At 37.7% G+C, this 25,666-nt stretch overlaps 1 protein-coding gene across 3 annotated transcripts in view; it reads right to left on the reverse strand.

Annotated features, from left to right (window-relative positions):
* Positions 1-25,666, reverse strand: part of glra2 (glycine receptor, alpha 2) — a 232,714-nt gene that overhangs the window by 150,939 nt on the left and 56,109 nt on the right. For all 3 annotated transcript variants that reach the window (XM_039743593.1, XM_039743594.1, XM_039743595.1), the window contains one exon: positions 12,150-12,373. In XM_039743593.1, the coding sequence (XP_039599527.1) occupies positions 12,150-12,373 (224 nt within the window). The remainder of the gene's footprint in view (positions 1-12,149; positions 12,374-25,666) is intronic.

The following is a 25,666-nucleotide window of genomic DNA, read 5'->3' on the forward strand; positions in this document are numbered from 1 at the left end:
AAAAAGCAACATTTTGTCTTAGGGACAAATAAAGCTCTATCTATCTATCTATCTATCTATCTATCTATCTATCTATCTATCTATCTATCTATCTATCTATCTATCTATCTATCTATCTATCTATCTTGACGGACGGCCGGCAGCTTAACCCAGCCGGGAAGCCCAAAGAATTAAAAGATGGGCGAAGGCAGCTACTTGTGGACACTGCCTCCCCCAAAGCGCTAGATGGCAGCTTCCCTGGACTGCAGCAGTGCCTCAGATTCCCGCAGGGCACTATGGGACATGGAGTCCGACAATGCAGCCCTGCTGGGTACCATGGGTGCCACCAGGCGACGCTGCAAGAGGACCGGAGGAGTCATACCTCATCCATAGCCTGGAAGTAATCCAAAGTCACACGGACGGAAGCTCCAATGTACTTCCGGGCCGAAGAAAAAAGCAAGTTCTCCATCTGATCCGGAAGTGCTAGCAGGTCAAATGGATGGAAGAGCAGATGAACTTCTGGATCAAGGACTATATTAAAGAACTGCTGTGAACCAGCAAGCCAGCTAGAGTCAGGAGGAGGTGGACAACACTTGCTGGGAGGTGTGAAGGTGAGGGAATTGTGATTGTTGATTTACTTGTGTTTATTTTGGCTGCGGTGCTTTGGGCACGATTATTAAGAAGAAAATAATTAAAATGCTTCTTAGCGCTTTTACTTTGTGTCCTGAGCATCTGTCTGTTGGGGTTAAAGGGGCAACAGCGTCCCCTAGTGTCTTACACTATCTAAACACACTGATAGTTGGTTAATCATAGCTAAGTAGTTTTCAGTTCCAGCCAACCTCCCTGAATTGCATGCTGGCAAAAAAGAAACCTGAATAACCACAAGAACAGCGTTAACCAGACAAGGAAATGCAAATGCATTTGAGAAGCTATAATGAGAGTCAGTGTCTCAAACTCAGAAAGACTCTGCCGTAAATCAAAGAGCAAAACAAGGATAGCCAGAAATAGTTCACTAAAGGATGTGTTATGACTAAAACTGAGACATTAAGAATGTAAACAAAGTCGAAATATGGAATGCTGAGAGTTGTAAGCCAGAAAACCAGACATGAAATACTAAAAGTACAAGCCTGAAGTTGTCTGAGGGATGAATCTGTCACTTGTAATGCTGCACAGATTGCTACATGGGGTTATAAAGCTGAACATCCATGACATGGCATGTACTGCCTTCTGGGAGAAAGCTCCTAGCAACAGTGAAGTGCATCTTAGCAACAAAGTGACAAAATGCTGAAACTACAAAATGGTGACATGACCCACTTTTAAAAATAAACAATAATAAAATTAGACTAAATTGTAATTAAATCATTAACTTGTGTTAATAATTTCTAATTCATGAAGCCTCAGCACAAGTGGGAGTAAAAATGAAATTGGCAAATTGAAAATATGGACAAATGGAGACAGCTAAGGGGGTGGATAGACCCGATCATAACAGGGCAATCCTTTGAAGTACAAGGCCATAACCAGCCTCCCAGGTGGGGTGGGTGTTTGTTGCAAAAAAATGTGAGTTTTTAAAATAAGCTTATGTATTATTGTGGTATTCCCCTCTACAACTTACCAGGTTCTTACTGGGTTGGTCTACTCCCACACCTTTAAGAGTAACACACACCCACACACACATAGATATACACATACACACAAACACCAGGCACAAGAGTACTGAATGAATGATGTATACATAGCCCGTTATTCTCTAGTGCTGTAACCCACACAAGTGCAGTATGAATAACACATATTAACAGTCCGTCTATTCCCTAGTACTTCGAGAGGCTTCCTTATCATAGCCACAAACAATGTGTAATGCCTTAGATATATCTCAGACCTAAATATAGAATATATTTTAAAAAATAAATGCTCAACTTCCTTGGTTATAGGTCGTTTATCTACCAATGCACGTCTTCATTATTGGACAAAGTTATTTGTCATCAGGGCAGTTCGGATCGTATGGCACCTCCTTACTGCTCCTGGTGCTCTAAATATTTGCCTTACTTCAATCACTCTAGATATGAAGACAAAGTTTAGAAAGTTAAAAACAATGTGATATTTATTAAAGAAAAATAATTCCAGTGAAGAAAACCATAACAGAAAATGTGGATAGCAAAGTCTGGATATATACAGGCATATAGTCTTTAGAAAAAGCTTATGAAAAGCTACACATGTCAAAGATGAATGTCCCGTTGATTTAAGAATCAATGTTGTTCATGAGAGACTTTTGGTGATGATTAGATGACACAGTTGTACATCTCTCTCCCTCTCCTAACGTCACTCTCCTCTTAATGTCGCTCTCTTTTGATCTTTAGACAAGGCATACAGTATTTATTTTAAAATTCCGAATGGGATTCTGGAACATGTGATGTTTCACACATTTGATTGCCTGGCTATCAAAATGATTGAATAATTTACTTAAACTTTTTAATCTGCTTAATATCTTCTGGCATTTTGTCTTTCCTCAGCTGTTAACCAGTCTAGCAATTTCTTGTCCTAGGTTCCTATCTGTTCTCAGGTTATAAAGTAATCAATACAGACTGAGGCATCATCCTGGTGTTCTGTTTGGGCAGATGTTTTATAAATGAGGTACAATTCGGGAAGAGGATATGCCTTAAGTGTTAAATTCATTCTGTCCATTTGAGCAAAATGTGTTAACTGTCCTTGTAAGATTAACTTCATTTTTGTTTGAGTGAGCAAAAAATAAAATATAAAATGCATCACACTACAGCTTACCATTTTGTCTATTTTCAATGCTAGGAGGCTTTGCCCTCTGCTTGCTTCGCTTGCCAACCCCCTGGCCAGCGCTACATGCTAGCCTCTTTGCATTTTTGCCACTCACGTATGGGAATGTGGATGTAAAATTTAAACAGATTTTTATTTTCATGTAAAGTGTTACATTTACATCCACGAGACAAATAACTGCCCGTAAAATAATTTTGTTTCTCTCTCTCTATTAAATAAAATTACTTTTTCGAATGTTTGGCTCTGAGATTTGTTAATTGTCTTTGCAAAAGCTATTCAAACAGGAAACTGTTAACGTTTTAATATGAATAGAATATCAAGATTTCCTTTGGTGTCCCCTGAAGATGTATTACATTACCTTTTTGGATACATCCTTCTTTCTAAAGTAATTCATGTAGTGCAAGACTGGATACTGTTAATGGTTATAGCTATTCTTCGTGATATTGTAAGTTGATGTTTTCCTCTTCCGCACGATCACCACCAACTGTTTCAGCAGAGTCTATTGATATGCATTTAACAAATTTGCTGTGTTACCGATCAACACTTTTGGCGTACATTCATTTGATGTCATTGTTTCTCTGTGCTAGGATTGCACATGTACTCATTTTTCTGTTGATAACCCTTCATGATGAAATTCTTCAATAAGATTTGGACATAATAAGTCTTCTTTAATTGGGAACTTAACATGAGGAAAATGTTCAAATTTATAAGAGCTGAGAGTGCAGGAAGTGTGGCTGACAAAAGCTTTCACAAGACTGAGGGGTGAGAGTACTGTGGTCTTGTTTAAAAAATGTTGCTAGGAGGACGTGAATTTTAAAAATATCATGGCAATATTGTTGTCTAGTGGGACTTAAAAAAATCTTTTCCAAAAAGTCTTGTTACATCAAAAGATTTTTTTCTATAATAGAGAGATATGTTATATATTTCACTGGCCTAAAGATTTCTTGTGAAAAGGTTTCTAATCATTCTTTTATGCAGCTTTAGTTAATTCAAAATGCTGCTGCAAGAATTATTGCACAAACCAGAAAATTCTCCATTTTTCCAGTCCTTACACCTGCTCCCAGTAAAGCTTAGAGCTGATTTCTAAAATCATCCTTTTAACATATAAAGCCTTAAATGCCCATGGCTCTGCTTACTTATCTGAACTTATCATTACTGTTTTGTCTTGGTATAGTTCAATATTACTTTCCTTTCCTTTTTGTGTTCTTTATTTTGTAGACTATCAGAATGCCTCAAATCCTATAGACAATGTTTATAAGGTATTAAACTTTATCACTTCTCTCCACCTTCGCTTCTATATCTATAATAATCTCAGGCAATCAGATATGATAAAAGGACAAGTAGGAGTTAAGTTAAAACTTTAAATAATGTATTATTGATAATATTCATATAATCTGTGGTGGGTTGGCACCCTGCCCAGGATTGGTTCCTGCCTTGTGCCCTGTGTTGGCTGGGATTGGCTCCAGCAGACCCCCGTGACCCTGTATTCGGATTCAGTGGGTGAGAAAATGGATGGATGGATATTCATATAATAATAACAATAAGCAAAGTACATGTGAATGTTGGCAGCCATGCAACCTGATAAATGCTAAATGTGTAGTTTCAGGTGGCACACAGACTTGTAGTGACTTAAATGTCTCTAGTTAAGTCATCATTTTAAGTCAGCTTTCTGGCAGGCTTGTCTCAATATGGCTGCTGAGTTGTGCTCCTTCATTGTTGTTATGCTGCTGAGTTGTGCTCCTTCATGGCCATGGTGTGTGAAAGAGAGGGAGGGGTAAAGCGACCAAATTTATAGATTCTCTGTTCAAATTTTGAAATCAATAGGACATTGTGGTGCAGAATGACCTTTGATTCAAAACCGATCCCAAACAGCCAAATCGAATGGCCTAAGAAATCCCTCTGGCTATATCCATGAACTAAGAAACATTTTTGCATGTTACCCTTTTCCAGGATATTTAAGGACATAACATTCAGTAGAAGTTCTGAGTGAAAATACCAAAGAGGGGAGAGGGGAGAGTGTCTGTTCACAAAAAATAAACTTAAGTAAGTTTTCCCAGTCTTCATGTACTCTGCACAGGGTTTTACACTCTTATGTGTTTTACTTTCCTATGTGAAGTGTGGCTCTAAATCAAATTAAAATGAGTACTCAAAAGACAACTTGTCTTCTGACAGATCTCAGCTGCTGAAGAGGAACATCATCTTATCTTAATCTAAATTATTGTTTGAATCTTTACACTTCTTATTCACTTGCTATGACCTAACACTGCCGTTTTGTTTTTCATTTAGTTTTACATTTTTATCTCAGTTGTTTTCACCTTTAAAAGCTAAAGTATTGTTTAAATGTCAATGTCTTTACTCTCTCTCTCTCATTTTTCTGCAACTGTCTCTCCTCATCACTTTAAACATTACAGACAGGTTCCCTTACCCTCTCCATTAATCTTGCCAATTCAGGGTTATTTAGTAGATGCCCCACTGGCAGACATGACAGCTTTGAGTCTGTGTGCACAGGTTTCTCTCTTTCTCTCTGCAGATCAGCTTTTCCATTCTTCTTTGTAAAGTTGCTCAAGCTCTCTTAGGCTGATCATATGCTTTGGTTGGTTAGTCATATAAGACCACCATATTAGTGAAACATGATATTTCCTGTCTGAACCCATGAGCTCTCTCTTTAATAGTATGCTTGCTCTTGCCACATGATGCTCAATCTTTTGCTTAATAATTGCTTCCATTAAATTAGTCATGATTTATGTTCAACTTACTGGCCTATAGTCACTTGGATCAGCCTGATCAGCTTACACCCTTAGGAAGTTCTCTAGTATGCAATGATTTTCCAAAATTATGCATTAAAGGTTTAAATATTTCATTTGCAGTCCTTAAACACTGCTATCTGGCCACAGCAATTTGTTAGAGTTCAGCCTTATTGATTTAAACAGTACTTTGTACTCTACAACTTCAAAATATCTAAGTACATTCTTGGCAGTCCGCGTTACTGCTTGGAGGTTATTGACATCTTCACACATGTAGACATCAGAAGTATGCAAGTCTACAGCATTTGCTGTTTCACTCTCTTTATAATTTAATTCATCCCCTACTGCTCCTAATATACTTCATCACCTCCTTGTGCATTCTTTTGTTACTAAAATACTTCAAGCAGCGATAAGAGGGTCTTTCCAGATTTTCAGTACATGTTGCCAAAGAGGCTAAAGATGAAGAAAATAAATGATTAATGACCTAATGGAGCTTGAAAACCTTATTACAATAACTGATAATAGTAAAGCTAGAGTTTTTAATATAAAATTAATGAATTAATTAATATGTAAACCAACATCACTTGTAAAGTTAAAAGTTACATCCTGAAGACAATGAAGATTTCATAGCAAATCTTAGATAACATGCATGAACTACTTGGGTTATGTGCTTAGCTAGCAATTAAAGACCAGTTAGTTATATGATTGCTTTATTCAGTCTCACACTGAACGCATTTACATTAATTTAATATGAAATTTTACAACCACTAGGTCACTTGCTATGGGTATTTTGGAACATGTTTTGAAATGTACTGTATGTTCTTACTATATTGAGTTTATACACTTTTTGGAAAGCTCGGATCACTTTTGTTTGTTATCACAGAAGGTCATCATACTCTGGCACAAAGTGAAAGGGTCAGGCTGGAATGGTTAATTAACCTACGATGTTTGTTGTACATGTAGACATGGGATGGTGGCCGAGGGTGTTGAATGGGTTAAACAGTCTATCACTATACAGGCAAATCCGGGATAAGGTTATTTAAAACTGACAACTGAGTATTTTTAGAATTATGTTTTCCCATGATATAATATTTTGCATGTTAATAAAACATTTTTCTGGAAATCGTTTACATTCAAGGTAGAAATGTGAAATGTTGCCCCACGGAGGACTAGTGCAGGGTGGCTTGGCACACAATACTGTGGATATTGGCTTTCCACTCAACTTAAAAACTAGGGTAAGTGAGTTTGATAAATTGATCAATGGATTAAAAAAAACTAAAACACAATGATGAAGTTTTACTTTAAAATATCTATAATGTTTTCTCTCATGCTGTCCATTAATCTAAATTTGCCACAGATTCCCATTCACTAATCTCTAATTTGATAAGCATGAGGACAGTGGTATAGATGTGCTTTCTCTCTTGTCTTAATTCTTTTGCACTTTATTCAGTCTCGTGCTTGAGAACTAATTCTTCCTGTAAGGCAGCAATATGAAAAGTCTGACAATTTACAATTATGCTAGTATTCATTTTGTAATGCGGTGCAATAGCAGTTTCTTGTAGACAGTGCCTGAAGATCTATTGCTTAGATTCACAAATAAATTTAGGCCTTTGCTAGGGGTTCAATTACATTGTCAGTACATTTACAAGAAGAGTAAAAAGTATTTCCCTTGAGTGGCTGAGCTACCTAATAATATCAAAACCTGATGTTTGGCCAGGCTGCTGTAGTAGAGTTAAACAAAAGAGACACTACAGCACTGCAGCGGCAACCACAACAACATTTTTATTTCCCTGATATTATGGATATCAAGTGAATGTAGCAATATGATGGTAAATTATAAGGTGACAAAATTTCAAAGCTCCAAACCAGCATGCATACCCACACATAAAGCCCATCTCCAAAATGTTAATTTGCTCTGCGCACAATGGCTTACACACCATTGGTTACTTACTTCATATGTAGACAACCCTTTGTTTTCCTTGTTTGCATTTTATATTTTTAAAGTTAGTAAGATCATTTAAGTTACGTGTTACAACTTAAAGCATCCGATATCAAGAAAAGATGAGCAATGAGAACTTAACTGAAAGTATTGACATTTCGAAAAGCTAATGTCTCAATCACAGTAGATAGATAGATAGATAGATAGATAGATAGATAGATAGATAGATAGATAGATAGATAGATAGATAGATACTTTAGTAATCCCAAGGGGAAATTCACATACTCCAGCAGCAGCATACTGATGATAAAAAAAAGATAAAAATGCAGGTATAACAGACAATAACTTTGGAATTGAAGAGTTGCATAGTGTGGGTGAGAATCTCCTCAGTCTGTCAGTGGAGCAGGACAGTGACAGCAGTCTTTCGCTGAAGCTGCTCCTCTGTCTGGAGATGAAACTGTTCAGTGGATGAAGTGGATTCTCTATGATTGACAGGAGCCTGCTCAGTGCCCGTCGCTCTGCCACGGATGTCAAACTGTTCAGCTCCATGCCTACAATAGAGCCTGCCTTCCTCACCAGTTTGTCCAGGCGTGAGGCGTCCTTCTTCTTTATGCTGCCTCCCCAGCACACCACCATGTAGAAGAGAGCGCTCGCTACAACCGTCTGATAGAACATCTACAGCATCTTATTGCAGATGTTGAAGGACACCAGTCTTCAAAGGAAGTATAGTCGGCTCTGTCCTCTTTTGCACAGAGCATCAGAATTGGCAGTCCAGTCCAGTTTATCATCCAGCTGCACTCCCAGGTATTTGTAGGTCTGTGCCCTCTGCACAAAGTCACCTCCGATGATCACGGGGTCCAGGAGGGGCCTGGTCCTCCTAAAATCCACCACCAGCTCCTTGGTTTTGCTGGTGTTCAGTTGTAGATGGTTTGGGTCGCACCATTTAACAAAGTCCTCTATTAGATTCCTATAATTCTCCCCCCTCCCACTCCTTGAGGCAGCCCACAATAGCAGTGTCATCAGCAAACTTTTGCATGTGGCAGGACTCCGAGTTGTATTGGAAGTCCGATGTATATAGACTGAACAGGACCGGAGAAAGTACAGTCCCCCGTGGTGCCCCTGTGCTGTTGACCACAATGGTTTACTGCATTGTTGAAACAAAGGTTTCAGTTTGTAATTAATAAGTGATATCAGCCACATAATGGACTACAATAGAGGTTTATAGTTTAAAAACCTGCCTCACTGTTGAATTAGGTGGAGTGGTGGCTCTGAGGCTAGGGATATGCACTGGCAATTGGAAGGTTCCAGGTTCGAATCCCATAAATGCCAATAGGGACTCTGCTCTGTTGGGCGCTTGAGCAAGGCCCTTAACCTGCAATTGCTGAGTGCTGTGAGAAAAGTGCTATATAAATGCAAAGAATTATTATTAACTAGCCAACCCACAGCGTGGCATACGCTGCATATAATTATTTATTGATGAGTGAACACTTCCAGAAAGACACAGTTGTCCAAATCGGGAGGGTTTGAGGATACAACTGTCAGTGAATGAAAAGATGGAACTCTGGAGAGAGCAACATACAATTGTCCGTGACTGAAAACAGGTTTTGGCAGATACAGGCATATTTTTTTGAAAGTTTGTCCTTGTGCCTTATTTATAGTCACTGCAAAGGCCAATCTAACAGGAAATTGTGTGCAAAAGTAAAAAGCAAATTAGAATCTGATGGGGTCAGGGAAATCCAGGAAATAAGGACAGTTTGTGAGGTAACAGATGTGATAGTCTTACACTCCAGTACATTGTGGTGAATGTTGGTAACTGAAAGTCTAGTGCCATTACAGAGACCTTTTGCTGGCATGAGGTTCCTGAGAAGCATGACGACTGAACCAATTTTAATTTTGAGTTTATGCGGAGGCATGCCAGTGGGAGTAAGACAATTAAGAAATTCTTCGGGGAATGCAAGTTGACCTGCAGGATCGTCTGTGACGATGGAGTCAGCGCTGGTAAAAGTTACTTCGTCGTTAGGGATAAGTTTCAGCACCTGCTCATTAAGGTGTAGTGAGTCTTCGTTGGTGACGCTTAACTGAGTTGTTCCAGAGTGACAGTTGAGAAGTCGATGTCGACATATAATTGCCTCGAGAGCGATGTTGGAAGCCTGTGGAGGGTGAGAGTTGGCGGGCAAGGCCTTGTCGTGCATTCCCTATGACGTGTGAGGAGGGTTAGAGTGGGCGTTCGTGGCTCTTTCGTGCGTAACCCATGGGCAGGGCTCTGTTAGAGTTGGCGGGCGGGGCTCTCTGTCTTCGGTGAAAAGTCAATGTGACTCAGAGGTGCATGTGGACTTTTGCACAGACGAAAGTGACTGAGGCTGTGTTTGGTGAGTTGTTGCATGCGGGCACATGAGCAGACAGTGCACATGCCTCGAGAGCAATGCTGGACGCCGGAGGACAGTTATAGTTGGCGTGCGTGGCTCTGTCGTGCTTATCCCATGATGCGATAGGATGGTTAGAGTTGGCAGTCGGGGCTCTTTCGAGCATATCCCATAGTCTTAGAGTTGGCAGGCATGGCTCTCTGTCTTGCATGCCCTTAGTGAATTATATATATAGATTCACTTCCCCCATCTTTGCGTACAAGCATCAGAAATTTTGACCACGACAGGCACTGTGGCGTAATGGATAAGACTGAGAACAGCAAGAGGCTTTCAAATATTTTCTAACAGACTGAGAAATGCTAAGGTTGTGTCCCCATACACAGCTTCATTCACTCTAAGCTTTAACCCTTCAAACCCAGCACTCCACAACACTTCTAAACAAATACTCAGCACCAAACATTTCACAGGATGCCACAGATCTTATTCAGATAAACTAACATAAAAACAGTGGAATAAGGTCCAGTTTACCGCAGCTGTTTAAACACATCTGCATCACCGCACCATTCAGAGCAGATACTCAACAGCAGGAATGATTCATCTCATTTCTGAAGGGCCTCAATGACTGTGGCCAGTCAGTCAATGACCAGATAGTAGAAATGAAACTGGAACCAGGCAGAACCTCGTGCTGGTGAAAATGAGGTTTCTGAGCTTGTGGCGTGATTTACCCCGCTTACAATATATCTTGCTTGCTTAACTCTGTATTTATAAGAATCTGGCAAGGACAATTTTGGCTCAGATTCATTTTCTTTTTTGCAAACACAGGATATTATTTACATTGTTCAGTTAGTGTGTCATCCATCAATCAAATCCTCAATACCCAGAGATCCAGTTTGTACCCCAAAATTTTATTAGTATGTCACCTATAGGTTATTTTTATTATGTTCTCCTCAGTTCTATATGCATTTTTGTGGGCAGTCTGGTTTCTGGGGACCCTGCTATGAGTGTTGGCAACATAAGCCCCAGCACCCCTTGACTCAAAGGTTGCTCTAAGTGTGTTTAGAGGATAGGTGGGTGGATGGATAGGTCGTCAGGCCATCAAAAATAAAAGAAACATGCAGACTCTGTTTGCCCATACCTGCACTGTACTATAAACAACACCTTTTAATAAATCAGTTCAAAGATGCTATCTGATTACTTCCACTTCCTCTATGTTATACTTTTATCTTTTTCAAATGCATTTCTTTATAAAAAGGGTATGTCAACTACTGTACTGAAAAAAATGACTGCCACAAAGTATGCCTGCTTTGGACTTATGACACCAGACTACAAGTTTGGGAAAGCTCAATCTCAATATGTCATTTACCTAAGAGACTACCTACCACCCACTACTCTGAATTTGCTCCTAAGCAGCCAAATCCACTTCAATAAGTAAAGAAGAACTTGGAGAGGGGAACCTACTGAGTTTATTATGTGTAAGGAATAAGTCTGGATGTAGATAGATTCTTAGTACAAGGGTCCCTTACTTGCCCTCACCATCCAAAGAAGCCAGGTAAAAGTGTATAAAAGGCTGAAAGAGTGTTCCAGAGTCCTGGGGCACCTGATCAGAGGCCAGATGAAAACTTTATTTAAATAAATAACACAAACAAATAAAAAAATCTATATTCAGAAAAGCCCCACAATATGCAAGTGCACAGCCTTTATTTATAGGAGTACCTTTCCACAGTGAATTCCACGTAAACATTCTCTTTAAGTAAAGCAGTACACTTTGCTAACATGTTAATGTCAAGAATTACACCACATTAAGTTTGGCGACTCACTTAAGACCACTCAACAAGTCAGAGAGAGGGACTGGACCGACACTGTTGCATTTAACATTTTACTTCCTCAGCCAAAAGACAATGTTGCCTGTTTTATATACACATGTCAGCATCTTTATTGGTGCATCCCTGGAGAAGGTCATACTGCTAACAATCTGAACAAACAAAAACAGAGTTCTCTAGCCTGAGCAACATTCTCCTGCTCCTTCTGAAGAGTTCACAGATACTCATTGTATATTTCAATCCCCCATAATAACAAAGATTTAAACATGTGTAGTTTTGACATTGTCATAAGATTTTATACAGGTCATTCATTCAACCAATTGCATATGCTTAGTTTTTTTCTTAATTCAGTCTCTTTAACAGTCTAACAGTAAATGCACAACATATTTAATATCAAACATAACCATGATCTTTAGTTTGTGAATGTAACTGTTGACTGCTATATACAATACTTTATAAAATGTTGTTCTACATTTCCTTAAAATGCAAGAAAAACATTAATAGTAAACCAGAAACTTACCTTATGCTGTATAAGACATTCCCATTTTTAAAAATCCTCAAAAGTTTATTATCTGTTGTCACATCATGAAAGTTGGCACCTTTCTCATTGGCAAAAAACAAGTCAGGTTTCCATATAGAATCCAACATAGATGGGTCTAAGTCCAAAGAATCATCAGGATATTCACTGTAGGCAAGCCGTGGGTCATTCCACTGTTGTCTCAAAAATATATTCACTCGGTAGTCCTGAAGAAATGTCAAACAGAATATTTCATTTAGTTTAATATTTAAAAAAATGAACATTTGGTGTTAATTCATAATATTTATAAATTAAACTAAAAAAAGTTACATTTTTTTAAAATTATATGGTAGAATAACTAATAACATGTTATTTTAAATTATAAGTTAATATAACAGGTAATTCCATCAAAAATGAATAGCACTCAATACATATTACAGCTATGTTTGTTCTATGAACGCATACATACTGCGTAATGATACTAGTCACAGTATTTGCAAATACTGTGACTATATATATATATAGATCCGTGGCCTAAAGTTTTGAGAATGACACAAGTATTGCTTTTCACAAAGTTTGCTTCTATGATATATTGAAGTATAATTATAAGAATTTCATAAGTTTCAAAGGCTTTGATTGACAACTACATTAAGTTTATTCAAAGAGTCAATATTTGTAGTGTTGGCCCTTCTTGGTCAAGACCTCTGCAATTCACCCTGGCATGCAGTCAATCAACTCCTGGACCAAATCCTGACTGATGGCAGCCCATTCATGCATAATCAATGCTTGGAGTTTGTCTGAATTTGTGGGTTTTTGTTTGTCCTCCTGCCTCTTGAGGATTGACCACAAGTTCTCAATGGGATTAAGGTCTGGGGAGTTTCCTGGCCATGGACATAAAATTTTGATGTTTTGTTCCCCGAGTCACTTAGTTATCACTTTTGCCTTATGGCACGGTGCTCCATCATGTGGGAAAAGGCATTATGTGTCACCAAAGTGTTCTTGGATGGCTGGGAGAAGTTGCTCTCAGAGGATGTTTTGGTACCATTCTTTATTCATGGCTGTGTTCTTAGGCAAAATTGTGAGTGAACCCACTTCCTTGGCTGAAAAGCAACCCCATACATGAATGGTCTCAGGATGCTTTACTGTTGACATGACACAGGACTTATGGTAGCGCTCACCTTTTCTGGATGCCCCAAACAATCGGAAAGGGGATTCATCAGAGACAATGACTTTACCTCATTCCTCAGTAGTCCAATCCCTGTACCTTTTGCAGAATATCAGTCTGTCACTGATGTTTTTCTTGAAGAGAAGTAGCTTCTTTGCTGCCCTTCTTGACCTTGGCCTCACTCACACCTGCCTGCTGCCATTCCTGAGCAAGCTCTGCACTGGTGGTGCCCCGATTGCACAGCTGAATCAACTTTAGGAGACAGTCCTGGTGCTTGCTGGACTTGGTCGCCCTTAAGCCTTCTTCACAATTGAACCAATCTATTCAAACTCAATCAGCATGACAGAGTGATCTCCAGCCTTGTCCTCATCAACACTCTCACCTGTGTTAACCAGAGGATCACTGAAATGATGTCAGCAGGTCCTTTTGTGGCAGGGCTGAAATGTAGTGGAAATGGCTTTTTTGGGATTAAGTTCATTTTCATAGCAAAGGGGGAGTTTACAATTAATTACAATTCACTTGATCACTCTTCGTGACATTCTGGAGTATATGCAAATTGCCATCATAAAAACTGAGGCAGCAAACTTTCTGAAAATTAATATTTGTGTCACTCTCAAAACTTTTGACTACGACTGTATATACATATACATGTGTGTATGAGAGGCAGCTTTAGGGCTCTGGTGATGATAATAACCCATCGAACCAGGCATTGCCACTGTGTTCCCTCTGTGTCTGTGTCTAGCTATGTCTCCTCCCTCTGCAGAATATAAGACTGATGGCCATTCCGCCACTATTGTCACTTCTGTTGTCTGCCCTCCTTGACCCGCCCCTTCCTGCCTGGAGCTCATATAACCAGCCATTTTGAACTAGTTTTGAGCTCTCGTTTGAAAAGACACATCTATAACTTGTTGCATATATTTTGTGATTACAACTTTTATAATTATACGGGGTCACCGGGGTGGTGCCACAACTCTTTGAAGTTGTTTTGTCTCTTCTTTACAACTTGTACATATATTATATATTGTGTGTATATATATATTTATATAATTATACAGGGTGAGTCAAAATTATGTTAACACTAATGATACTGCTTTGTATATACTTATATACAATTTTTGTGGACAATTTATGTGCCACAAGTGGTACATGTGTTGAACATGATGACGAATAGGTTGAAACATTCCTGTAAATCATCTTGCACATATTCAAACGTTAACATAATTTGACTCACTCTTCTCTCTCTCTCTCTCTCTCTCTCTCTCTCTCTCTATATATATATATATATATATACAGTATATATACAGTATATATATATATATATACATATATATATATATATATAAAACAGAAGAAAAGAAAACATTGCATTATAGAAAAAACACAATTTTACTGAAGGATTTTTTTCACATTTTGAGTTTCCATGAGGGTGACTAATGGTGTTGCCACAAAATACCATTTTACTGTACTTACTCACCGATGTATCAATTTATCGATCAGTTTCAAGTTTGTCAGTTACATAATGTCTATGTCATCATCGCTTCACTGTTATTGACTGGGTGGGACACACTCTTGTGCTGGACGTTCAAAGGATGATTGGAAGATGTGTGTACACTCATTGGATGGCCAACTTTCCTGTCAGTATAAAGCAATTAGTTTCTGAACCAACTTGCAAAAGCAGATTCTGTCTTTCCAGTTAAGGAGAATGTTAGAATATGGCATCATTTTTTATTGTAAGTGCTGTTGCACTGGTGTCCCTTCCAGTAATTATAAAGAAATTAATAATTCAATAATTTTTGGGGGAAACAAACTTTATATAATTAATCAACTTTTATATTGTAGCAGTCAAAGGGGAAACACAAAATTGAGACAACTGTCTTGGAAAACAGTTCTTGGATGCAGCTGTATGGGATTCTACTCCCATTTAAAATTTATGTCTTACCTTTTTGATCTTTGTGTGGAATAGACTTAAAATTATTTTGCATCTTTTTTAGAATTGATGAAACAAACTACACAGTATATACACTCTGAGTCAAAAAAGCACTGGTGCCCTTTCGTTTTCCAAAAAAAAGGAAATTACTGGACAGGATGTTATCGTATAACCGTGGAGTGTTAGTAGTCCCCATGGCACAATGGCAATGCCCCAGTCAGGCAAACCATTCAGTGAGTTTCGCAAGGGTTGAGTTTTTAGGCATATCAACCTGATATGTTGTGGCATATTTTAGTAGTAGAAATGTTGCAATGGGATTGTGTTGGTAATGAAGTTATGAAATGGGCTTGAATAAGATTAGTAAACTCTAGTGATGAGTGAAACAGGCAAGTCTGAATTGGAATTAAGGTCTCATGAAACTGACATAGAAGATAGTTTTGCAGGTTATGTTGCAGTTAACAAACTCAATAAAAAAGTTTTGGGGAGTTTTAATGTTTTTTTGGAATGGAAAACTAAAAATATTTCTTCCTAAAGCCCTTCCACACGTCTGCATTGTCCTGTGTTCTTTTCCGCAGCTGTGTAATGCATGTAATCTTTAGCGCACCTGTCACATTAATTCTATTTGTGCCTCTCAATCACTTCACTGTGGAGATGCAGTGCATTTTTAACAAAATGTGATATGCTGCATATTTTTCACACAAAGATTTACTGAAACTCCATATTGTGAACATTACTCTGTTTTCTATATATGAAAATATCACTACACAGGAAGCCAATATGCCCATTCCAGTCCTGGTGCTCCATTAGCCTGTAACTGCCCTTTTCTGCTTCCTCACTCCTATAGAAGAGTTCAGGATGTGCTCTCTCCCTGTGCCGTGAAGCTTTGCATCTCCTTTCTGTTTCTTGTATATCTTTAGGATTGTGATTGCCAATATTGTCATAATAAGTGACAAAGTGGGAATCACACTAGAAGAACACGTCTGCCTGCTCAACAAAATCTCTACATGTGACAGGAAATAAGTCTGGTGATTTGTTGTTCACTAGACATCTTTATGTAAATACTGAGAGAGAGGCAGGCACATGCAGAATTAATGCATGTAAACAGATTCAGGCATTAATCTTGTGTCAACAGGACAAAGTTCACTAGAAATTTATTTTGCAATTTTTTTTTATAAAGCATATAAACCAAATTTCACTGTGAATTTAGTTTTGTATGAATCGTTTTATTCATTGTAGTGACCGCTTGGAGCATAAACTGACGACTCAAAGAGGTGAAGGTCTATCATGTCCACTGCGACATTTACCTTTTACTACTGTAGTAGTGTGGATATCTTGGGCTAGAGTTAGGTCATCTTCTCCATTGGGCCTGATGGCTACTTGCTTTGAATATGGAGATGTCAAAGACAGTGGGTATCAATTTGGATAACATTGTCAAAGGACCAGAACAGCATGTCCTAGTGTGGGGAGTCACTGCCTATCATAGCCAGTTAAATCTGCTGCTTGTTTGGTGAAGTTTGTCAATTCAACAACACACAAAGGGGTCTTTCCTCGATACCACTTCATGAGATATTTTTGGAATGCCTACTGCAGTCCATTCCACATCCTCTGGGGACCATTGCTTAGGTGAGAAGCCATTGCACATTTCTTCATTAGATATGTCAGACGTCACCATCTGTCATAGCAGATAGCATGTCCAAACACAGAGGCTTTACCAGATACACTCAGAACCTGCATCAAGCCACTTTCTGAAACAACCTATTTTTCTTTCATGATTTTCATGATTTTAAAATATTTTTTTTTCTCAAAAATCACCTGTTCTATATATCCTTTTAAATAAAAATTTCTCCATTGCTCATGTTTTGTCCAAAAATATATTTTGTTGAAACCAAAAATACTAATAAAATGATATTTGCTGCTGTTAAATTATAATAGAGAAACCATTCTCGACATTTCTTGGTTAATTTGCCCTTAACCACAGTTTGCCTCAGCTCAAGTCCCTCATGCAGCTTATGTGTTTTCTTTGACACTAGCATGTTGTTTAAAACAAAAAGCTCAAAACCATACAAAAAATATTTTTCCCATTTTAAAAATGTTGAAAAATGTAAACTTTTTCCAGATATGACGGATACTGAAAACTTAATTCATGCATTTATTTCTAGTAGGAATGACTACAGTAATGAGTTATTCACTAGCTGTTCAAACTGTTCTTTATGCAAATTTCAGTTAATTCAAAATACTGCTACAAGAACTAAAAAGTATGAAGACATAACATTGCGGCACTTCTTGTGTGATTTTGGGTTTTACAAAAAATAAACTGTATTGTATTGTATAACTCATATTCTCAAGTCCTTGCATTAGCTCAAGGATAAGTTTGGAGCCGATTTCAAAATCCCCCTTTTTACATATATTGCCTTAAATGGATTATCTGAATGTATCAAACCATGGTATTTTTTTACAAACCAAAGCGTACATTGTGATTTCACAATGTCTGCCTACTTAAGAATCCAAGGAGTCTCCTGACTTCATGCAAAGTTTGGTTAAGGAGAGATAAGTAAAGCATGTGTTTATGTTTTGGTTATATAAAAAAGTTATTTTTAAATGTAAATGTTTATTACCTTGTTTACCCAATGTATGAATAAAACAATGTGGTATATTGTTTTTAAATGCTTACATTAAGCATTTTCTGTTGTCGTTTTATATGTCCTGCACATGCAGTGGGTGTAAAGATGATTGATATTTTGTTTGTCGTTTTAATTAGATAGGCTTTTGTGTTATTTAAACATATTTATTATTCGTACTATGTTTGAGAAAATGTAGTGGTTCTTTTCCATCAGTAGATAGATAGACAATACTTTATTTATCTCCAAGTTGAAATTTTGTTTTTCATAGAAGCTTAATAAATAAATATTATAATAACAACCCACAAATATACTCCAGAATTACAAAAAAAGAAAGAAAATGTCTGACCTGGCAGTCCCTGTCACTACGAGACATTAAGCAGGCATATTGCTGTTGGTATAAAGGAACTCCTGCAGCGTTTCTTGACACACTTCTGCTGAATAATTTGTTGGCTGAAAGTCCTCCATGTTGGTGTGTCAGAGGGAGGACGTGCAGCAACTGTTGGGGTCCAGAGTGTGTCCCATAACTGAGCTTGCCCTCATAATGCAATTAGTGAAACAGTATAATTTTGTAAAGAACTCTATCTTGGGCTAGAGTTAGGTCATCTTCTCCATTGGGCCTGATGGCTACTTGCTTTGCATATGAGGGGAGAGTTTTGAGGTGCAGCCTTTAGAGCAGGGTAACTGAATATTACCTATTAGTGTGTCAGGACGTGATCCGGACATCGGGAGCACATCTCGATGACATAGTGGATATACGCTTAATTTAATTTGTCATAGTGCCTTCAATACAATAATGCCTTTTATTTGAAATAACCTTGGCAGCTCGTAAAACAAAGATTATTGTCCACTATTAATCTCGCTGAGTGTGCCTCTTCCCTGACAATGTTCACTATTTCAAGGACAAATGAAGATTGATCTAAAATTAAACACTATTAACAGAAGCAAGCGTCAGTTTCTAAAAGCCTTTCTGACATTACACATTATTAAGGTCTCCACTTTTGATTTGTATCCTGATATTAGTAGCAGGCTGATGTAAATGTTACAATAAGTTTAACAGCTTAGAAGAAATAATCAGCGTATGCCATTGTCAAAGCTATTTTACATTATATAATAAAAGCTGTCAGTATTAGTGGGCCAACTGAATGTAAATTTGTTTTAACATAATTCAGATGTACAGTATGCTGGAGCCACTTCTTGAAATCTTGAGCTCAGGTAACAGTGTTTTGTTTTCAGATATGCCTTATTTGTTGATATCATTTTCACAAAGCCATAATGGCACACAGCAAAGTGGTTAGGGTGTACGTGAACTTTTAAAATGTCGGTGTAAAATTAGGAAAAAGTGTTTTCAAAGAGTATGTACAATTTAAGTGTTATTTTATCATGGGGAATAATTGTCCTTGTAGTGGGCAAAGATCTGTTTCCCTCCAGTTTAGTCATGAATCAGTATAGTAGCTGGTGGAAGGAGTTAACAAAAAGGCACCTGCCACTGCCAGCCCAGAGGAATTGGACAGGATGAGGCCTGGCCCTTCACCAGATTTGGTGCCATTGTTATTCTTGTCTTCTTTCTACATGTATATTATTGGCTGCTACTCTGACAAAACTGATGAGTGCAGATTGAATGTTTTGCAGAGCCAAAAACCAACAAAGGACAACATGCAAAAGAGATGCAAAAGCTGGCTTCAGCTTCCAACAACATCTCCATTTCAGTTTTTTTGGAAAAGAAGAAGCAGAGGACTTTTAACAAATGTTACTTTGTGATTCTACACTTACGCACTGGTGTTTGATCCAAATATTCCTTGCAGCTTTCTCTGAGTAAAGCAAACTGTACGCATTACAGGATAAGGCTTAATTTAAGGTTCAGATCCTGGCCAGGTCTAGATGTGTGACTCTGAGTGACTCTGCTCATTTGCATGGAGTATTTGGGGATTGTGGGCCTTTTCCTTTTATATTGTGAATTGAATCACATAGTAGTAAATAAATAAGTGTGAGGCATCATAATGGTGAAATCGGCAGGGCTGTTGCCATGGAATTCATTACCATTCCAGTCACTATGTGAGTTTTCTTCAGCTACTTTGTTATGCTGCAAACACACATGTGATTATTGGTGTGTTTAAATTAGCCTCGATGTCTCATCATTGCACTGTTACTTTATATGAAAAAGTGTTGTTGTATGGGTATCAGTGGGAGTGTGCCTTAACCTTAACCTTAGATCTTCAAATGATTGTCTGCTTAGAATTCCAAGAGCAAAACTTAAAAGAAGCGGTGAGGCGGCCTTCTGCTGCTATGCACCTAAAATCTGGAATAGCCTGCCAATAAGAATTCACCAGGATAATACAGTAGAGCACTTTAAAACACTGCTGAAAACACATTACTTTAACATGGCTTTCTCATAACTTCATTTTAGTTTAATCCTGATGCTCTGTATATTCAATTAATTATTATTACTATTCATGGTGGCTCCACAATCCGTACTAATCCCTACTCTCTCTTCTGTTCTTTTTCCAGTTTTCTGTGGTGGCGACTTGCACCACCACCACCTAATCAAAGCACCGTGATGTCCTTACATTGATGGATTAAAGTCCAGAAATGACCGTCATCATCCAGTCCTTCCATGAGAATCCTGAATACAAAGAGGGCTGATCATTTATGTTAGGTAGAATGCCTAGAGAGGGCTGGGTGGTCTTGTGGCCTGGAACCCCTGCAGATTTTATTTTTTCTCCAGCCATCTGGAGTTTTGTTTTGTTTTTTCTGTCCTCCCTGGCCATCGGACCTTACTTTTATTCTATGTTAATTAGTGTTCTCTTATTTTAATTCTTACTTTGTCTTTTTTCTCTTTCTTCATCATGTAATGCACTTTGAGCTACATTATTTGTATGAAAATGAGCTATATAAATAAATGTTGTTGTTGTTGTTGCTCTGTGCTGGGCTTATTGGGTTGTGAACTGGGCACACTAATGCTTAGCACTGCCTGGTCCAGGGCTGCTTCAAAAAGCGTACGGTGTTTTCTGAAAGTATTCACACCATGTCTCTTTCTGCACAATTTATTCAATTGAAGATTTTATGTTAAATGGATACATTTGCTATTTTTGCACATGAGTCTACACTCAATAACCCATAATGACAAAGTAAAAACATGTTTTCAGAAAGGCTTGCAAACTTATTAAAAATCCAAAAGTGAAATCTCTCATTTATACAAGTTTTCAGACCCTTCATGCAGTACTTTGTAGAAGATGCCTCTTTGGCAGCAATTGCAGCTTTGAGACTTCTTGGTAAGCCTTGCACACATGGGATACAGTATCAGCATTATCCCTCTTTTAATACAGAGCTCCGACTAAAGGTATGTTGTACTGTGTAGTACATATTTGAATTCAGCATACACTTGATTCATTGTAGTATCTAGATAAATGCTGTCTTCAGATCCACTGCTTCTTTACTTTGCAGTGAATGTGACACAAGTACAGAACCTTGGCAAACAGACCACACCCACCATGGAGCTCTAGCCACGCCTTTGTCCAACGCCGCCCTATCAGCACCATGCTGCAGGCTGCTGCCAAAAATCTGCTTTCCATTTTGAAGATAATATATCATTACTTTTATATCACCTAGCCTAACTTTTGTAAGAAATAATTGTTTAAATGCTGTTCATTCACAATCAGTTTTCTAGTTTTCAAACAGTCTTTAAATCAAAGCCTATAAAGAAAAATTCAAATGTGTATCATTTTTTTGTATTTAGTATTCGAGTTTATTCAGATTTTAAAGGAATGCTTTATAATATCTCATATAGAACCTACAGTACTGTATATAACATAAGCTGATTTCTGTCAGCCTGGCAAGCTAGAATTAAAAGAAGCTTGCTTTCAGATGACAGCGGCTTAGCTGCAAGTAAAGGAAGCTTGCTTTTAGGCACTCAAATTTGCACCCTAAACAAATTTTCAAGAATGTTTAAGCAATGAATGATATCAAATATGAATAAAAAGAGAAGTCTAGCAAAATGACACCCTTTATTGGCTAAATTAAAAGATTACAATATGCAACCTTTCGAGGCAACTCATGTCCCTCAGACAACAGCAGATCATCTGTCTCCATCTATCCCTGTTTTTTAGATCATTTTCTGCCACACCAACTGTCTTCATTTCCTCCCTCACCATATCCATAAACCTCCTCTTTGGTCTTCCTCTTTTGCTCTTGCCTGGCGGTTCCATCCTCAACATTCTTTTTCTGATGAACCCCTCATCTCTAATTTACATGTCCCCAAACCATATCAGTCTAGCCTCCCTCACTTGATAACAAACTGTCATGCCTGTGTTGTCCCTCTAATATACTCATTCCTAAACCTGTCTACCCTTGTTACTCTGAGCAAAAATTGTAGCATCTTCAACTCCGTCACCTCCAGCTCTGCCTCCTGTCTTTTCATCATTGCCACTATCTCTGAACCATACAATATACTGTAACTGGTCTCATCAGGCAAGATGTAATGTAATCCTGAAGAAGGGGCCTGAGTTGCCTTGACAGCTTGCATATAGTAATCGGTTCAGTTAACCAATCAAAGGTGTCATTTTGCTTGACTTCTCATTACATCCATAAAGGCTAACATGATACAACACCCTAGGACTACAAATATAAATAAACATACACTACAAAACACTGCAGAGAGATTGAATCAAGTTCGACAAAATGAGTCGCCTGAACAGTGAACAACAAGATTAGAAAGAGAAGCTGCAGCAGAGCATACCAGGAGAACAAATATAACCTTTGGCAGACCTTAAAGTGTGAACTGTTATGGGGTCCTTCACAACCAGCAACAAGGTCTGGGTAACTGCTATTCATGAACACAATAGGCTTATCTAACACTATTCTATCTTTAATACTTACCTTACTTATCTAAATATAACATTTATTTTTGAGTAGGGGTAATCAAAATATTGTGTCCTTATGAATACATTATTGAAAAAAAGTCTTGTCTAGACTGCTATCACAAGTGCTGTCACATTGAATGGTGATTGCCTTTTCAGCTGCTCCCCTTTATTATTACGGCACATCATCTACTGTTTGTATCCACCAAAGAAGATATTTTTATTAACTTTGAATTTTTACTGTATTTTAATTGTACATAGGGAAAATTGTTATTATTTATTGTAATGGTATTATATGCTTAGTACATTTTAATGTTTTTTAAGATTATTCCTATAAATAAAAAGTTGTCCTTTACAATAACCACAAAGAAAAAATATCCTTTCATTATTTACGATTAGAGCTAATAGCTGAGATAAATGATTTTAATTAAAATTTTACTTTCTGTCATAAATGTAAATAATGTTTCTAATTGCATATATTTACAGATATTTTATATCTCTCTATTATAAAAAAAATCTTGGGAGGGAGATGAGGGAGAAGAGATGTGATCTTCTTGGAAGACACTTTGACATCCCGTGAGACAAAAGGACAGCTGCTGTACAGGCTTTTAAATGGTCGATGCGCAGCGCGACAAGCAGAACATGCAGCACGCCAGCAGCAGTAAGCCAGCAGATGATCTGAACGCATCTCCTTAGCATGTATTCAGCCCCCCACTTCACAACGCAAACAGTGTAGTATGACCCGTGAGAAAGAGATTTAACCATGCTCGGGGCCGGAAATAAAGGACAAAGAGTAGATGACAAAGTAGAACGTCATAAAAAGTTCAAAAATGTTGCTGCGGTACACATACACAGCAGGTTAGAGATAATGGAAGTACGAAAATTATGAAGTCTCAAAAAAAGGATAGGAAAGATCGCATTAGCGCAAACAAACAGAAATTATTGTTCAGATTTAAACTAAGTCGTTGTTGTGGTATGAAATCCCGTGAGACAGAGACTTTTAACATGAGATTCTTTCAAGTCACGTCCTACTTACAACTATTTTCAAACAAGACCACGGTCATCTAACCTCAGTCCTGTGAATGCTTTTGTCAAACACGCTTCCTGCGCTCTCAGCTCTTATAAATTTTATCAGAAGAATAATTTTATACGTTCAAGATGACACATCAACGACAAAGCGATGAAGGAAGAGCATGGACAAACATTTGAGAAAGTCGTTCTATTTATTAGAGATTATATGGCAGTTATAAGTTGCATTGTCACTATGTAAGACCAAACACGGAATCAAAATTCAATACGATCTTAAAGAAACGTTAATTCCAAATATTGGTTTTACAAAAGTTTTAAAGTAAAAGTGAAAATAATGCATATGTAACAATTCCCATGAAAATAACAATCTCTTTAAATTGTATATCCGGTAAACCAAACCCAGGGATGGGCGAGCAAAGCGAGCAGGGGCAGAGCCCCCTAGTTAAATATATTTAGAACAAAACAGCCTTAGTTTGAACATTTTTTCTTTTATGGCTAGCCTACATGATACCTTAATAACATTTTAAGTTTTATTTTAACTATTATTTTGTAATGAATCACACTATATTATTTATATTATTTTTAAAATCTCATACAGTAGATAGTAAAAACTTAAGTCTCATTAGTTTCATAGTAAAATTGCCCATGTACTAATGAAGAATAACACAGCAGACGTGAAAGCGACACAGCACCAGGTAAATTACATCATACAACTACATCAGAAGAAATAAAAATATGTGCAAATATGAGGCAGATGGATTAAGAGAAAGAGACAAAAGCCTGTGAAACTCCACAATAGTGTTGAAAATGATTACAACAGGATGCCAATTATTAATTGCACACAAAATCTCATTCAAAAATACAGAGACCCTGAAAAATCTAACAGAATTTGCTTTATCAAATGAAGAAATGATTCGGAGCATCTCTGTGGTGCTGTGGATCTCAGTTGTGAACACTGCAATTCAGCTCTGAGAATCACACTCAATTAGCCAAGGGGGGCACTTACATGGGAGAAAGAGGGCCACGACACCACAAAGACTTAGGACGTCCGCACTAGACCAGTAGTTCATGATAAGCCAACTCCTTATTGGTACACAGAAACCTCTTGCTAGAGAGTTACCAATTCCAAATGTATTTCAAAAACAGAACTTTATAGTAATAACTACCCATAAAATATACTTGCATGTAAAGCAGCTGCTGAAATGCAGTTTGAAAGAGGAAAAATTGTTCCATTATAAAGGTCTTTGTCATCATGCCGACATTCTTTATTTTATGAATATATTTCCGCAAAGCAATTTAAATAGCCCAATACCACATTAATATATACTGTATATATTTTTAACATTCCCTTGTATACTGTGGGTCAGGGTTCCTTACATTCGGTAAAGGAGAGCGGCTATGGCTGCAGGTTTTTTATTTAACCCACTTTCTTAATTCCTCATTGATAACTGAACTTTTTATTTAATTCTGTGGCTTGATTCTCTTTTCATCCTGGTACTGAAGTACTACAACATCAATGATATACTGGGTCACTTCCTAGAAAATATCTGCTCACCTTAAAAAGAAACTTTTTAATGCAGAAATAGATAAATAAGAAGACTAAATGACAGAAATATTTGTTTACAGAAATGAGCTACAAAAACATAAATGTCTGTACTACCTGTAATCAACTACAAGGTAACCAGCTGGACATAATGAAAATCAAAAGCAAGCCAGTTTACAATTGAAATAGAAAGCTACTTATACCTGGAGACATGGTGGCACAATGTACTGCTGCCTAAGGGCCTTAGCATCCCAGAGTCAAGTCCAGAGCCTGCTTATTGTCCATGCTGAGTTTTCATGGGTTATCTATCAGGTACTCTGGATTTCCTTCAGCATTCGCAGATACAGTATTTGCAGGTTAAACTGATATCACATTATGCTAC

This window comes from Polypterus senegalus, chromosome 2 (assembly GCF_016835505.1).
Source record: "Polypterus senegalus isolate Bchr_013 chromosome 2, ASM1683550v1, whole genome shotgun sequence".
Classification (NCBI taxonomy): Eukaryota; Metazoa; Chordata; class Cladistia; order Polypteriformes; family Polypteridae; genus Polypterus; species Polypterus senegalus.